The sequence below is a fragment of the Oryzias latipes genome, chromosome 16, assembly GCF_053564925.1.
Source record: "Oryzias latipes strain Hd-rR chromosome 16, Olatipes_Hd-rR_3.1".
Lineage (NCBI taxonomy): Eukaryota > Metazoa > Chordata > Actinopteri > Beloniformes > Adrianichthyidae > Oryzias > Oryzias latipes.
Window position 1 is genome coordinate 13953674 of NC_136252.1, and position 16652 is coordinate 13970325.

General features: G+C 39.2%; 1 protein-coding gene across 2 annotated transcripts in view; it reads left to right on the plus strand.

Moving 5' to 3' along the window:
* The window catches only part of cdkal1 (CDK5 regulatory subunit associated protein 1-like 1), a 252726-nt gene that overhangs the window by 71833 nt on the left and 164241 nt on the right, over positions 1 to 16652 (plus strand). For both annotated transcript variants that reach the window (XM_023963817.2, XM_023963818.2), the window contains exon 7: positions 14465 to 14585. In XM_023963817.2, the coding sequence (XP_023819585.1) occupies positions 14465 to 14585 (121 nt within the window). The remainder of the gene's footprint in view (positions 1 to 14464; positions 14586 to 16652) is intronic.

The following is a 16652-nucleotide window of genomic DNA, read 5'->3' on the forward strand; positions in this document are numbered from 1 at the left end:
GTGGGTGTGTGTGTGTGTGTGTAAGTGCGAGCGAGCAGCAAGTTATTAATGAATCATTGTTTTCTTGTCTGTTGAACGCTTACTTTTTTTGTGTTAGTGCTTGAGACGCAGCACCTCACTGTGTTTTGTTAGAGCTGAGGCAGACCTGATGGCAGCTTTTACTCAGAAAATGCATTTATTCAGTAAAGCAGTGATATAATGAACAAGATTTTGGGTTTAGTGACTCTTAAAAAAAAAAAAAAAAAGAACAAGATTTTCAAGTTATGTGATTTTTGGGGATCTGATCCATGGTGTTGTATGCAGATGGTTGTATTCTCTATAGTACAGATGTCAAACTCAAGGGCTGTGGGATGGATAGAGCCCTTGATATGATTGTTTGGCCCGCATAATAAAATCTCATCCCTCACAGAGCTACTTTTGTGCTTCTCTAATGTGCCACAAATCCCAGAATGCACTACTTTTGTGTTTGTGTGTGAACTACCCTTCCAAAGCCCATGAATGCGAGTTCTTAGCTCTTTGATGAAGATAAACAAACCATCAGACAGGAGTCGACTTACTCATAAACACCTTTATTCATTGCTGAGGATTTCTTGATGCCTCACATTGGTATGAACTTGTAGCCAAGATGAGACACAAAGTATCTCAGTCCAGTGAGAGTCCAGCAGAGCAGTAAAATTCTCTTTTCTTTGAAGAGATCTTTTTTTTTTAATTGTTTTTGACCTGTAAAAAAATGAACAGAAAAAGCACTAGCTTTGTCAAGTAAATGCAAAAAAATTCTAGTATTTCCTACTATCATGTTGTTGTTCAAGGTACAAACCATCTTATTAGCTTTGCCAGTTCCACTTTCAAGTATCAACTACTGTGCATCACAAATTGACAAACTATGCTTTAGGGAACACTTCATTTCTTGTTGCTACAAACACTTCATTTTTTTTAATTACTGTATTTTTTAGAGCATAAGGTGCACAGGATCATACGACGCATTAAGCAAAACAAGAAGGGCGGATGATGTGGGTGGCTACACTGGCCAGGGAGGCAGGTGATTGGTCAAAGGGGTTGATGAGAAGTTTTCTTGCCAACCTTTTTTTTTTTATCCATGTTTGCTTTTTTTATCTGCAATAATCAGCCTTTGCAGAGATTGTAGAAATGCACACAAATCAAGCTTTATTGAGCTTTACTCATTAGTATGTTTTTTTTTAGTAAACATTAAACCAGTTTGACACTTGACTTATTTAATTTATTTAAATTTTGGCCCACTGTGTACTTCAGTTTGACACCCTTGCTAGAAGGACTATTAATTTGATTGGCAGGTGGGTAGACTTAAAGCACTAACTTTCCTTTTTCCCATTCTATAACTCATTTTGTGGAATGTCGTTGATGTGGGCGGCATTAACTCAGGTCAATTTAGGCATCCCACTTAAGGCTTCAGTTTTCTGTGGGTGAAGTAGAGACTATCCAGAAATGTATGTAAGTCATGTGACCAAGCAGCACTTTACATTTCAGTGCTAGTCACATCAATATAAAGCAAATGAAAAAAGTCTTTTGGAATTTCTGAAAACAACATTGTTTTTGTAAAACTGTAGTCACACTGAACGTGACTTGTGCATCAGAGGCATCTAGTTTTAATATGAAGTCAGTTTACTGTCAGACTGTCCCAGTCAGAGATCCTGCGGCGCGATTTGATCATGATGTTTCCACATCATGCTTTGGGGCTGTGTTTGAGCAAAGGGACCAGGACGACTGACACACGTTGAAAGAGAGGTGTTTGTGAATCACGTTTGGGATGAAGGCAGCTTAAGAGTTGAGACCTTTATTTGACATTTGATTTAAAAGTCAAGTTTGAGTTTTCATTGTAATTACCGGTAGTTCACATAAAATATGCATTGCTTCTTTTCTGTTGTCACAGTGATTTTTGCTGAAATTTAGTCTTAACACAGGAAATATTTGAGTGTTTAACAGTGACTTAGATACTGTTCTGTTTAAAATCTGTTTCATGATGTTGCAGTCTGTCATTCTTTTAGAAATGTCTTTGGTTTTATTAGATCTGTTACGGTCCTAAAAATCTAATATTGTCCAAGCTTTAGCTGCAGGCACATCTGAATCTGGGTCGGGAACCTGTGGCTCCGGAGCTGCATGCGGCTCTTTCATCCCTGTGCTGCGGCTCTCTGTGGTTTTGTAAAATAACCACTATGTTCTAAGATTGTCGCAGTGCCTTTAACACCGGCGGGATGTGCAAGCGGGCAAGAGAGCAGCGTGAACGCGCAGAGGGGGCTTGTCTGCGGCTGTGAACACGGACCAAGTTTAAGGGGTTTATTGCCATTTGCACATACAAGTATAGGAATTTTTCTTTGGCATCTCTAAGGTCAGGGTAAATATAAAACAAGACAAAAATTAAAAAGAGAGGAGGATCAGGGTGAAAATAAAATTAGATAAAAAAGTACAAAGTAGAAAATATAAATATAAGTATTGAAGTGTCCCAACCTTTCAGAATGATTGCACTTGTGGGGGTTAATTGTTCATTGCACTCAGTGTCCCAGCTGGATGGCATGTTGTGTTGTTGGACCAGAGTCTGTTATAGGATGGAAAGTACTTGTTGAATGAGAAGCAAATAAAGGCCTCATCATACAGAATCTCTCCAGGTTGTCTGTCTACTATTTGTTGTATTTTTGTGAGCAAGTCTGAACAAGAAGCGGGTCCAAATCAGGCGAGCTGATCGTCCCTGGAGTGGCTCCTCATCGCTGACGACTACGGTCGGCAAGCAGTAAACAGGAAATGATGTTCATAAAAATAGTCTTAAAAAAACAACACAAAAAAGTATCAGGCTTGGCTATTGGGTTTAAAAAAATCTAAATGTAGACATTTTCTAAGTAAAGTTCTATGTGACTATCGACCCGTGTCACCACCACAACTCCCGCTGGTGGTGGTGTCTTCTTAACAATGCTCCGACCCGGTTAGGACAACGATGGAGAATTTAGAGAAAATGGAAGTTCCTGGAGAAAGCAGTACTGGGCAGATTTGTTTGCTTTCAACGACTTTACCAGAATGATTTATATATAATGAGGAATTAGCAAACACCAAAGTCTCCATTGTGGCGAAACATCCCAGAATAAACACGCAACTTTACCCCAAAAACATCCTGATTGAGATGAGAAAAAAAGTTGTTTGTTGACAAAAATCTATCGGAGAAGCAGATTAACTGCTGGTTAAGTACGACATACACTCAGGACCATAAATATTTGGACAGAGACACATTCTTTCTAATTTAGTTTCTGTACATTACCACAGTGAATTTGAAAGAAAACAACTCAGATGCCATTGAAGTGCAGACTTTCAGCTTTTATTCCATGGGTTGAACAAAAAGATTGTTTAAAAATGTGAAAAACTAAAGCATTTTTTAAACACAATCCCTTCATTTCATGGGTTCGTAAGTAATTAGACAAATGAAATAACTGAAAACAAAATGGTCATTGCTAACATTTGGTTGAAAACCCTTTGTTGGCAATGACAGCCTGAAGTCTTGAACTCATGGACATCACCAGATGCTGGGTTTTCTCCTTCTGAATGCTCTGCTAGGCCTTTACTGCTGCAGCTTTCAGTTGCTGTTTGTTTGTGGGCCTTTCTGTCTGAAGTTTAGTCTTCAACAAGTGAAATGCTGCTCAATTGGGTTAAGATCAGGTGACTGACTTGGCCATTCAAGAATATTCCACTTCTTTGCTTTAATAAACTCCTGAGTTGCTTTGGCTGTATGTTTTGGGTCGTTGTCCATCTGTATTATGAAACGCCTCCAATCAGTTTGGCTGCATTCACCTGGATCTGCGCAGACAGTGTGTCTCTGAACACCTCAGATTTCATTGGGCTGCTTCTGTCCTGTGTCACGTCATCAATAAACACTAGTGTCCCAGTGCCACTAGCAGCCATGCACGCCCAGACCATCACACTGCCTCCACAGTGTTTTACTGATGATGTGGTGTGCTTTGGATCATCAGCTTCTCCACGCCTTCTCCATACTTTTCTCTTGCCATCATTCTGGAAGAGGTTGATTTTGGTTTCATCTGTCCAATATTTTTTGTTTTTCCAGAACTGTGCTGGCTTTTTTAGATGCTTTTTTAGCAAAGTCCAATCTAGAATAGCCTTCCTATTCTTGAGACTTATGAGTGGCTTGCATCTTGCAGTGTACCCTCTGGATCTACTTTCATGCAGTCTTCTTTTTAGGGTAGACTTGGATATTGATCCGCCTACCTCCTGGAGAGTTTGTTCACTTGGTTGGCTGTTGTGAACGGGTTCCTCTTCACTATGGAAATGGTTCTGCCATCATCCACCACTGTTGTCTTCCGTGGACGTCCAGGTCTTTTTGCGTTGCTGAGTTCACCAGTGCTTTCTTTCTTTCTCAGGATGTACCACACTGTTGATTTTGCCACTCCTAATACTGTAGCAATTTCTGGCATGTTTTTTTTCTGTTTTCTCAGCTTAATGATGGCTCCTTTCACCTGCATGAAGAGCACCTTTGACCGCATGTTGTCTGTTCACAGCAAAATCTTCAAAATGCAAGCAGGAGTCCTCTAATCAACTCCAGGCGTTTTACCTGCTTCACTCATAATGACATAAGAAGGGAATCGCCCATATTTATGGTCCTGACTGTATTTGCTAGTTCTGTGGCCTCTCGGGGAAAAGTTCTCATCAGAACCCATTAAATGACAGAGGATCAAAAAAACAAAAATTGAACATTTCTTCTGGAACTTTAAAAACGAGTGAAATTATGCCGTTCACTGGAAAACTGGGTTTTCCAAAGGGTGTTGCGGCTCTCTGTGTTTAAATTTCTGTGGGAAACTGATCCGAATGGCTATTTGAGTGGTAAAGGTTGCCGACCCCTGAGCTAGATGAATGTCTGAGGTTCAGAGGACAATGGAGATGATGGAGATGTGACAGATGAGCTTAGATTCTTTCAGCTTCTAAAAGCCCCTTCCACCTCATCCTTGAAGAACTTAAATACACCTGAACCATATCACGTTTGTGGCTTTAAAGTAAGTTTTTTTTTTTTTTTTAAGTTCCTGTCTCCATCCTCACGCTGATCATTTAGCCAAATGTTTCTTCTTGATAAGTGATGATTTTGAGTGAGGTGGCAAACACCAGTTAGGATAACAGTTGTGAAGTGTATTATCAGTATTTACACGGACCGTTTCCTTTTTTTCTCTAGTTCTTGTGGATTTATGTTCGACAGTAGCTCCAGTGAAGTCTCAAGAGATCCATCTGAAGCCTTTGGGCTGCTGCTAATGATTTGGGTAACTCCCGCTGATTTCACATTCAGCGTTGGGGGTTCTTGACAGTAGGATATGCACCATCTCAAAAAATATATGAAGATGCTTTTTTCAGGTAAATGAATAGTAAACTCCCAGTCAGCATCTTAAGATATTCAGATCTACTTTTTCATACTTATATGCCCTGGATTTTACAGAATAACACATAAAGATTAAAAATAGGAATTTGATAAGTAGAAATAACACAGACATAAAGTCACTCTTTAAAAGTTTACTCAGCAAAAAACATGTATTTTTAATCATAGCTTGATAAAAACACATTTCTTTAAGATAAAAGGTTACTGAATTGATCCACATCTTTTTTTGTTTCAAGTGACCTTTGACCCAAAAGCTGAACTCACACTTGTTGAGATTAAAATATGAGAAGATGTTGACTTAGTTCCAGTGTCTGAAATTGGACAATACATACAGAGTTTTGAATAATTATACATAGCACATTCATAGTTTTTATTTTTCTTCAAAATTCCAGTTTCAACGACACTGAAGAGGCAAAACATTACAATGTACGAGATTCCTAAATTAAATGAGATATATCAGTTATAAAATGTAAGCTAATTATGAACTATTGACCTCTTAAGATAAGCTTTAAAACTTACCATTATTTCTAGTGGCAGCATAATCCAGGAAGACATTGCTGTTTATATTGTGAGTATTACCTTGGGGCAAAAAAAGAGTAAAAGTAACATTAGAAGCTCTTCTTGTGTCAAAACAATGTCTGTTTACTCTGAAAACAAGCTGAGGGGTCTTTGCAGACTACCGGTACACGCATGCCTGTCATTCATTTTCATCCATGACAGACTTTGAGGCATCCAGTTGATCTTAGTCCTAAAAGGAGAACCTAGAGCCAGTCTGATAAAGATGACGTCTGTTTATATTTACAAAGTAACTGACTGTGTTGCTGTCAGCAGTGAATTTTGAGAGGTCTTCCCTGTTTGTGAAGCTCTCTGACAGACTGGCACAGCGGCGATTTGGTCATCCATTTAAATCATTAATACAAGACTGCACTTAGCTGTTTAATGAAGGTCAGACAGAGTTTACAGTGTGTGAGTGTCAAGCTGTCATGTATCCCCAGCTGTTCTCTAATGGAGAATGGACTGAGTTTACACTGCTCCTGTGAGTCTATGACTAACCGCTTTGCACTGCAGGCCTCATTTTAATGAAGGACAGCTGAACTGAGGTTTAATTTTACAATGTGCCCTCTGCTCCTACACTTCTAGCTTTACTTGTCTCATTTTGGACAAATAGATTACAACTTTTCACCTCAATCACATTTTCCCTCTTTTTTCTTTTTCTTCATTTCATTATTTTACATGCTTTTTTTTTGCCAATTTTTAAAGCTACGTCCCAACTTTAGCCCCCCCCCCCCTTTTTTTTTTTTACCCCCCTCCTGGCCTGTTCCCTCTCTGTCTTTTCCCACTATTGCCCCCTCCACAGAAACCAATTTCCCAAGTATCATTACAGTTTTTATGACCTCATATAAACTGAGAGCTGTTATTTTGTCTCGGAGGCCTGGGCATAAACCTTTAAGATAGAGGATTTGCCTTTCTTAATGGACACTAAAATACTTACTTCAATGAACTGCTAATAGTTGCAGCCCTTAGCTGTGCCAAAATGGCTTGCAGGTCTGTTTTCCACATGACAAGAACGAGACTGTGCTGTTGCAAACTCTGCAAGACTTTGTCTGGTTTCCTACAAGTCCATCGAGGTTTACATCTGTCACTTTCAGCAAATACCTGGATGCTGCAGACCTGCTTTTAGATAATGTTGCATCTAGTTCCATAAAGCTCAGGTCATTAGCTAAATAAAAAGGAATGTTGTTATCTTTCAGCTTGGACGATGGGATGGGAATTTCCCTCGATCTATACAGTACAACTCATTACTCTTGCTCCTTCCAGTGGTGCTTACCATTTAACAGTGTCTGTGATTCACTGGGTGGCAGTGCTGCTGTTGTAACAAGCAGTTTATCCAGATCAATGTTTTAAGCCATGCCAGGAGCTAATTCAATGCCCAACAGCATTGATAGCTGTTGCGTTTCCAAGCCCACTGCTAGATCTAGAAACTGACATAAATGACTACTTAAGTCAACTTTTTTTTTACAAGGACATTCATTTAGAAATGTATACTGAACCAAAGATATATAAGAATTTAAGAAATTAAACCAGCAAAAACACATTTTCACACTTTTAATCAGCTGCAATTGTATTCTACAGTCATGTCTAATAAATACCTTCTTCTTTTTTCATGGCAGGAGTGCTTTGATATCCTTCTTTCGATTAGTCTCCACATATTTATCATCTATTCAATGAGAACACAGCCTTGGATAAAATATTTTCTCTTTTATATTCTTTTGTCCTTCAGAGATATTCGAGTTAGTGTGCATCTCATCCAAACAAGGGCAGGGAAAGGTTTGTAGCTGCAGATGAGAGGCTATGGATTCCACCTGACCTCATGATCCTTTTTTCCCCAGAATAAACATGCTGTTTGCATCTGAAATGTAGTGATGCGGCTTCTCAGAGACAAACGGAAGAAAAGGGAAGAGAAATGTGACACAAACAGATTTAAGTTAACCAAAAAGGGTTTATCAAGTATATAAATTATTATATCATTATATGATTTTTGGGAACATAAAGGCACATTTTTAGAACATTTTTGTAAATATTTAATTCTGGAGCCATTTACAACATATATATATTCCTTCACCTTTATTTAACCAGGATAAAAAACTCATTGAGATTAAAAATGTCTTTTGCAAGAGCGTCCTGGATATTTGAAGTAATCCTCATCAGGACATACAAAAGCAAACTGTATGTTGAGTTGAAAGGCTAAATGATTTTTCATTATCCCGCCATCCTCAATGTTTTCATGAATTATCGGTTTTAAGGCCGGCCAATCCATCAAAAGATTAAACAGCTGCAGTTGAACGTGGTTGAAAATTACAGGGTAGCTCATTTTTCATAATATCTGACTCTTTTCTATTAATTGATAATTTTGTAATAACCATTGACTATATATTATATAATTGGACAAATTGCATATGATTTCACCCATAGACAACGCCTTGCTTCTGGTTCCATGCAATAGTAGAGAAAAAATCCAGAAGATTACATTGTCTGATTTTTAAAGAATTTATTTGTAAACTATGGTGGAAAATAATATTTTGGTCACCTACAACAAGCAATATTTCTGTCTTTCACAGACCTGTAACTTCTTCTGTAATATGATCATCTGTCCTCCACTGGTTACCTGTATTAATGGCACCTGTTTGATCTGGTTATCTATATAAATGACACCTGTCCACAAACTCAAACAGTCGCACTCATAACTCCACTATGTCTAAGACCAAAGTGCTGTCTAAGGACACCAGAAACACAATTGTTGACCTGCACCAGGCTGGGAAAACTGAATCTGCAATAAATAAGCAGCTTGGTGTAAAGAAATTAACTGTGGGAGCAATTATTAGTAAATGGAAAACAAAAAAGACCACTGATAATCTCCCTACATCTGGGGCTCCCCACAAGATCTCACCCTGTGGGGTCAAAATGATCAGAAGAACAGTGATCAAAACTCCCAGAAGCACACAGGGGACCTAGTGAATGACCTGCAGAGAGCTGGGACCATAGTAACAAAGGCTACCATCAGTGACACACTACGCCGCTAAATCCTGCAGTGCCAGACGTGTCCCCCTGCTAAAGCCAGCACACGTGCAGGACCATCTAAAGTTTGCTAGAGAGCATTTGGATGATCCAGAAGAGGATTGGTAGAATGTCCTATGTTCAGAGGAAAACTCTACTCATCGTGTTTAGTGGAGAAAGAATGCTGAGTTGCATCCAAAGAACACCATGCCTGGTGTAAAGCATGGGGGTGGAAACATTATGCTTTTGGGCTGTTTTCAGCAAAGGGATCAGGACGACTGATCCGTGTAAAGGAAAGAATGAATGTGGCAATGTATGGTCAGATTTTGAGTGAAAACCTCCTTCCATCAGAAAGGGCATCGAAGATGAAACATGGCTGGGTCTTTCAACACGACAATGTTCCCAAAGACACTGCCTGGGTAATGAAGGAGTGGCTTCATAAGATATATTTCAAGGTCCTGGAAAAGCCTAGCTGTCTCCACTTCTAAACCCCATAGAAAATCTTTGGAGGGAGTTGCCCAGTGACAGCCCCAAAACATCCCTGCTCTAGACCAGATCTGCATGGAGGAATAGGCCAAAATACCAGCAACAGTTTGTGGAAACCTTGTGAAGAATGTTTCACAGCTGTCATTGCCAAAAAGGGTCAATAACAAATTATTGACTTGAACTTTTGTCATTGAATAAATACGTATTTTCCACCATAATTTGTAAAGGAATTCTTTAAAAATTAGATAATGTGATTTTCTAAGTTTTTTTTCTCTTTTTGTCTCTCATAGTTTAGGTATACCTATGATAAAAATACGGGCCTCTCTCATCTTTTTAAGTGGGAGGAATTTTGCACAATTGGTGTCTGACTAAATACATCTTTGGGTCACTGTATGTTTGTTGGTCAGTTTTTAACTTGAACAACTTGGGCTGCAGCACAATTTTTTGCTCGAATCTTCTAAAAATAAAGTGTAAGCTTTATTTATTTTTGTAGTGAGAGCTGCTGCTTTAATTACAATAATCAAAAACTTTATACTGTTTCAGGCTGTTTTTGGTTATGATTTAATATAAAATATAATCACCTGGAAGCAGGATTAAACCTGTCCTTGTTTTCTCAGCCTGTTTACATTTAAGTATACAGTTAGATGACAATAAAGGCGTGTTCATCTATTTATTACTTTTATGCATTTTCATTTTCTTTGAAGGTATTTCTGTGTGAAATAGTGTTATAGTTTGGCCAGCAGATTTTTTTTTAGTAACTTGTCCGGTGACTCGAACATTAAATTTCGGCCCCTGTGTGGAGGTATTTCAGTTAGTTCCTAGCTTATTCAAAGGATGTTGACAAAAATCTTTGTCAATTTTATGTTTGTTCTGTCAAACTTCAAAATGTTAGGATTTATTTATAGAAATAATGTTTTGTTTTTAAATGGAACTGTTCAAGCAGTTTAGCATTCTGTTTTTTTATGTTCTCCTTTGAAACTTGAAAGCTTTTGCTTTAATTTTCAGTTTAGCAATATAAATGCCTCTTCTTAGTTATCTGAAGAAAACTATTCCATCATGTTCCTTCAGTGCATCTGTTATATTTTAAGTGTAATAGGAAATAAATATTTACATCCAAACAACCTGCTTATGGTCACACATTTGTCTTTTAAGTAGAGTGTTTAGATTTGACAAATAAAGTTATTTGGTATATATCGTGAAATATATCTTTATTGCCTGATATGAAAACAAAACAAAATTGTGATTTTGATATGTTTTATATCGACCAGCCCAAGTGCAAATCAATTCTTCTTAACTTAATGTTTCAAAAACAACCATGTCCCCAATGCTGCCTCCTTCCAGCTGCATGTGCAAATTTCTCACATACGACTTTTATTAGCACGGGCCTTAGTTTACAACATGAGCTACTTCATCTAATGCATGCATCATTCTAGCTACAGCTTTAAAGCCGTAAGGCAGGGGAAGCCATCTGTTTGTGAGAGTTGCTTTCATGCTTTGTAGATTCCGCCATTATTTAAATGACAAAATAAGAAGTTCGGTCAGCAGATTGTCTGTTGGAGCATGTGTCAAAGCTGAGTCCTTGTATCCTGACCATATTGGTACTGAGATCTTGGGGAAAAGATGCCCAAATGTGCTCAAATCCCCAGCTGCTTTCCACGAGGGAAGTTTTCTCATTTCCGTGCTTGCACTGGTGTATTAGGACCAGTCACGCCTCACTGATTGGCTCTTTGTCCTCCTTAGGGGCAAATTGTCATTTTTATCTACCAATTGATAACCACGCTTCCTTGCCTGATCCCACCCTCTCAGGAGACCTCTGTAAAGCAGATGAAAGCAGAAAGACAATTCCATCCCTCAGCGCCTCCATCTCTCACACCTTCAGCTGTTAACCTATTGGATGGTTAGAGAGCAGAAACCACTCTAGCCCATTTCTGCTCACAGAAGACGGCTGGGCCTCATTACACTCAACTGTGGATTTGTACTTTATTCTTTAACTTTAATACTTTTAGGCATAGCTGGGAATGAGACCCCCTTTCCCATCCAGACCTAACAAAATTACTACAACTGGTAAAATTAATCTTGTCCTGTTGTGTATTTGTTGTATGTCATGACCTTGTCTCGATTTTGATGAGCTATTGTTTACTAAAGACATGCATTTCATAGACTGCCTTGCATTTATTTAGTTTTTTCCAGCAAACATTTTTCTGCTTTCGAATATCTAAATCAGATATTTTTGCCAACCATGGGAACCACCAATTGGATAAAGACCAACTCCTGGTGTTGTGGATCCCACAGGAGAACAAAACTAAACCTTAATAAAAACAAAAATGAAAAAGGTATAATAGTTTTGAACCATTCCTACTGCTTTGTAATTGATATCACAAGAAGAGGGCTTGTAGCTACACTCCATTCATTCACCACAACCAGTCTACTATCAGCTTTACTGTTTAAAAAGTAGTTGAAGTTGCAATACACCTGTTAAAAGGAAATTTCTTCCCTGCTGATCAAAGGAGTAAAAACAAATTTAGTGGTTCAGAGGAGTTTCTTAGACTCTGAAGGATACACCGGGAACAATGCCAATAAAGGTGTTAAAGCTCTGAATAACTTGAACAGACGGACATGTTTTTGGTGAAATGCAGCCTGGACTTTTAACTTTCCACCAATGAAAATTGTGTTTTTGACATCCTCTTTTGGCATGTCTCTGATGATGGAAGACATATTTACAGAATATTAAGCTCAAAATAACATTGCTGAGTATTTCTTTATCTAAATCATTGTGAATCAGTAGCCAATGAAGAAAATGCTGTTCAAAAAAACTTGTAGGTGTGATGTAGAAGCTAAAGTTGGCGGGCAACAAGCTCCCTGCTTTGGTCCATCCTGATGAATCCACTTGTAGACAAATAGATCCATGTACGTCTTTGTTTTCCTCATCTGAGCTTGGATCTGGCTCAAAACTGCATGACTGGATAGCTCCAATATTGCTAGGTTGGGGGTGTGAGGGGCTGTAAGCTAGCAGGTGAGTGTGTAAACTGAGACCTCAGTTATGGGTGCCGGGAGGGGGGGATGCTCTGCGCCGACAGTTCTGCCCATAACTCAGAGGCGACTTTCTAACTTCTGCGGCTCTGCAGAAAATGTGTCTTAAAGAAAAACACAATTTATTTAATATAGACTGAAAACAGCATAAACACAATGCAAAGACCACTGGGAATTATTTTAGATCCAGAGATGATCGGAGTTGGTCTTTTTAGCAAAGCTGTGCCTTTATCAAAAGCTCAAGTAAGTACCAATGTTCAATGTTTTTCCACATTTTTCTAGACACTTTATTAGTCACATTATTCATTTGCTATTCACTCATAGTGGGTGATGATACGCTGCTGATGTAGCCACAGCTGCCCTGGGGCAGACTGACTGAGGCGTGGCTGCCAGTACGCGCCTACGACCCCTCCGACCATCACCAGGAAATTCATGCTCATTCACACATACGGGAGGCAGGGAGGGTGAAGTGTCTTGCCCAAGGACACAACAGTGATTGACTGGGGGAAGAGGGGATCGGACCGCTGACCCTTCGATCATTGGCTGACCTGTTCAACTGCCGCATCATTCTAGAATGACTATTTACAAGAAAATATTGCAAAGTTGAGCATGTGTGCAAGAGTGCATGGGGACAGACCTGGGGGCTGGCTCACCGGGACCTCTGGGGCTCTCCCATCCCATCGCAGAGTGGGGAGGGCATTGGGGGAGTAAAGGAGGAGGGGTCGGATAATATGGCGGGTGAGGAGGGTTGTAGAGGGTAGAGTAGTGTGTGTGTGTGTGTGTGTGGTGGTGGGGGGGGTTGCGCGGTGATCTCTGGGTTGCTTGGGTCAGGTGCCGGGGCTGGCTTGCGGAGACGGTGGCCCCCAAGGCTGCCGCCTGGTACGGCCAAGCACGCCTGTCCTAGACGCCGTGTTCGCCTATGCCTCTCAGGGCAAGGGGGCCCCCTCGCCCCCCCCCCCGCCCCGGGCTCCTTGGGTCCCGTCACCTGGGGCGCTTCCGGCCTGGGGGTCCCCCCCCCCCTTCTGGTCTGGCTGGTTGGGCTGGGTAGGATCTGGTTCCCCTCATGAACACACGGTTCACTATGGCAGCATGCATGCATCCCCCCCCCACATGCACATGCACACTGCCACACTGCTCCCTGTCTGCTTCATCCCTCCTCCTAACCGACAGTGTATTTATGGACAGATGTCTTCCCCTCAACTTTGTGTCAGAATTTCACTTTTGATGTAATATTTGTCTTTCCAGCAGATCTGGTATAATTGTTACAGCTTAAAATAATAACTTTAAATCAGCGCTAGTCTCCCCCACTTTCTCCACCTCTTTTCCTTTTACCCCCCCCCCCCCCCCCCTCACATTCTTCCCCTCTCCCTCCCCACACACACTAAATGTAACAACTAAATAAAATATAATAAAAACAAAAAAACAAAAACAAAAAGGGGTTTATACAAATTTACACTCTGGTTTTTCAAAGTTATTTAACCTCTTTTTGTGATAGTAAACCCTGTCCAACACAAAAGGCCTTCAGCTCTAATCTGTTTGCTGAGTTGTTGGACAGAACAAGTAAAAAACAGAAACAAAAAGACAACAGAAAAAATATTGCTAGTTAAAAAATATACTTATTTATGAAGTAAGAAACATTTGTCTTTCGAACTTGTACTTTAGTTATGTATAAAGCCCAGATTCACATGTTAGTTTTTCTCAACTTTGTACACAAAACCTTGAATCAAACGACTGTCATAAGCCAAGTCATTACAATTCAGTTCAGTCTAGATCATGCCAGTTACTTACATTTTCTCAACTACATTATTATAAAGGCCTATGCAACATGACCAACATTTTCGATCAAAGGGTTTTTATTGTAGTTGCATGTAATGAGCAACTTGATACTGATCTTTTACCAATTTTAGCATCCTTATGGTTCTTATTGTGTCCTCTGCTTTATTTGTATGCAAAAAAAGTGTATCTTTTAGCTTTTTAAAACATGTTTTTATTCTTTTGCAGGTCATTCGGTTCGTCTGCTGGGTCAGAAGAAAGAAGGAGGCCGCAGACTTGGAGGAGCCCGACTGGACCTGCCTAAGATCAGGAAAAACCCGCTCATTGAAATCATCTCCATTAACACGGGGTAGGACACAGATACACATAAACAACACAGCTCGAAAAGCGTTTAATCTGAACTGGTCAATGATGCTGCCACTTCACCATTACAGTCCTTTAACTTACACTTTAGGTCTTTCTATACAGTAACAACTTGACTTTTTATGGATTTTCCACAGATATTTTTCTGACACTTCTATAATTTTAAAGTAAAGAACACGGTCAATTGCTATTTTCTTATCGTTACTATGACGTTTTTGCTCGCCTCCCTTGACTCACATGTGAACTGAAGTGCCATCCCATTCCCAACCCATTGAGTTCAATGTGATGTTGGTTCACCTTTTTCAGCTATTACAGTTTCAGCTCTTTTGGGAAGGCTGTTCACAAGGTTGAGGAGAGTGTTTATAGGAATTTCTGACCATTCTTCCAAAAGCGCATTGGTGAGGTCACACACTGATGTTGGTGGAGAAGGCCTGGCTCTCAGTCTCTGCTCTGATTCATCCCAAAGGTGTTCTACTGGGTTCAGGTCAGGGCTCTGTGCAGACCAGTCAAATTAATTCACATCTGAGTGTTATCCATGCCTTTATGGACCTTGCTTAGTGCTTAGAGCAAGGGGTCCGCTCCAAACTGTTTCCACAAAGAGAAATTAGCTTTTTTTTTTTCAAAACATGAAATTTTTAATAACTTTTGACTAAAGTTAACTTGAATTCCTTTCAAAACATTCTGTCACATGATCATCTCAATGCAGAAAATGTCTGTAGCAATAAAAAAAAATAAATTCACCGTTTATTTTACCACTTTGTAAATCTAACTTACCGAAATTGTCTCATTTTAGCATTAAGCTAAAATCCTTCAAAATTCCAAAATAGGAAAACTGTGATCTAGATTTTATATTCTTGTTCAGCCTAAATTCTGGTTGTGTTTACTGACATCCAATTTCTTTCACGTGGTACACGACGCCCAAAAATCTGTCAAAATGCAACCTTTTACTCTAACTGTTCCTTGAACTATTTGTGAATGGCTTGAATAAAGTTTGAGTTCATTGTTTTTTTAACTTTGCTACCTACATTTTACTTTACAGTTAGTTTTTAAAATTAAACATTTTTTTTGTGTTTTTTTTTAGCCAGAGTGTAAAAGAGACACTTGTGGCTCTGAAGTTGCCGTTTGCAGACCCCTGGTTTAGTTTTTCCTTTTTCGATGGGATTCATTTGTCACACAATGGCATCTTAGAACCACATTTTCAAACATCTGTGAGCTTTTCAACCGTTTTTCTGCTCAAAACCCATTGTTTAGTTTTCTCTCATTAACAAGAATTCATTTTATAAAGTTTTTTTAGTTTTTTTTAATTTGCCGCAACTTTTGAAGATTCATCTCTGATCTTTTTGGTGAATGCTTCCTAGTATTTTGCTGATTGTGATGTTGAAACGACATTGAAAGAGGGATCTTTAAGGTAAAGATACTTTGTCTTCTTGGAAAGGATGCATTTTTTTCTGCGACTTTCCTGATTATTTCTGAGGTTTCACATAGAAAAATGAGATAAGTCATGGTAGTAAATAAAACCGCAAGTTAAAGTAATAATTGGCCACAAAGTGATAGAGCATGTGCTAACAACGTCCTTTATGTGTAAAATGTGGGTAGATGTTGGTCATGTGGGCGTCCATCCATGGAACTATGATCTTGCTGTTGTTTTTCAAAATGTGATTAGTTACAAATAGATTCTGTCTTTTCCAGCCGTGACAGTGGAACACATTCAGGGAAACACTGAACAACACTAATGTTTTGAAGCATGAATTCAATTCGTACCAGATTTACTCTGAATGAGACTTTTGGTGCTAAAAATTCAAACTTAATGCCGGCTTTTGTGAAACGGGGTCAAAAGCTAGTGTCATTCATTTGACACGCTTCTTCTGAATAAGTAAGAAAGAGAGAGAAATTAGAGAGGAATTTGAGAGAATGACTCTCTCTGTTTAGATCATTTGTTTTCTTGGATCCCTATGATGTTGTGTTGACATCATTGACATTTTGTCTGTGCTGAAACAGAGAGGTCCTTGTATGATATTCAATAGCTACACGCCATCATTTGTTATTTATATCA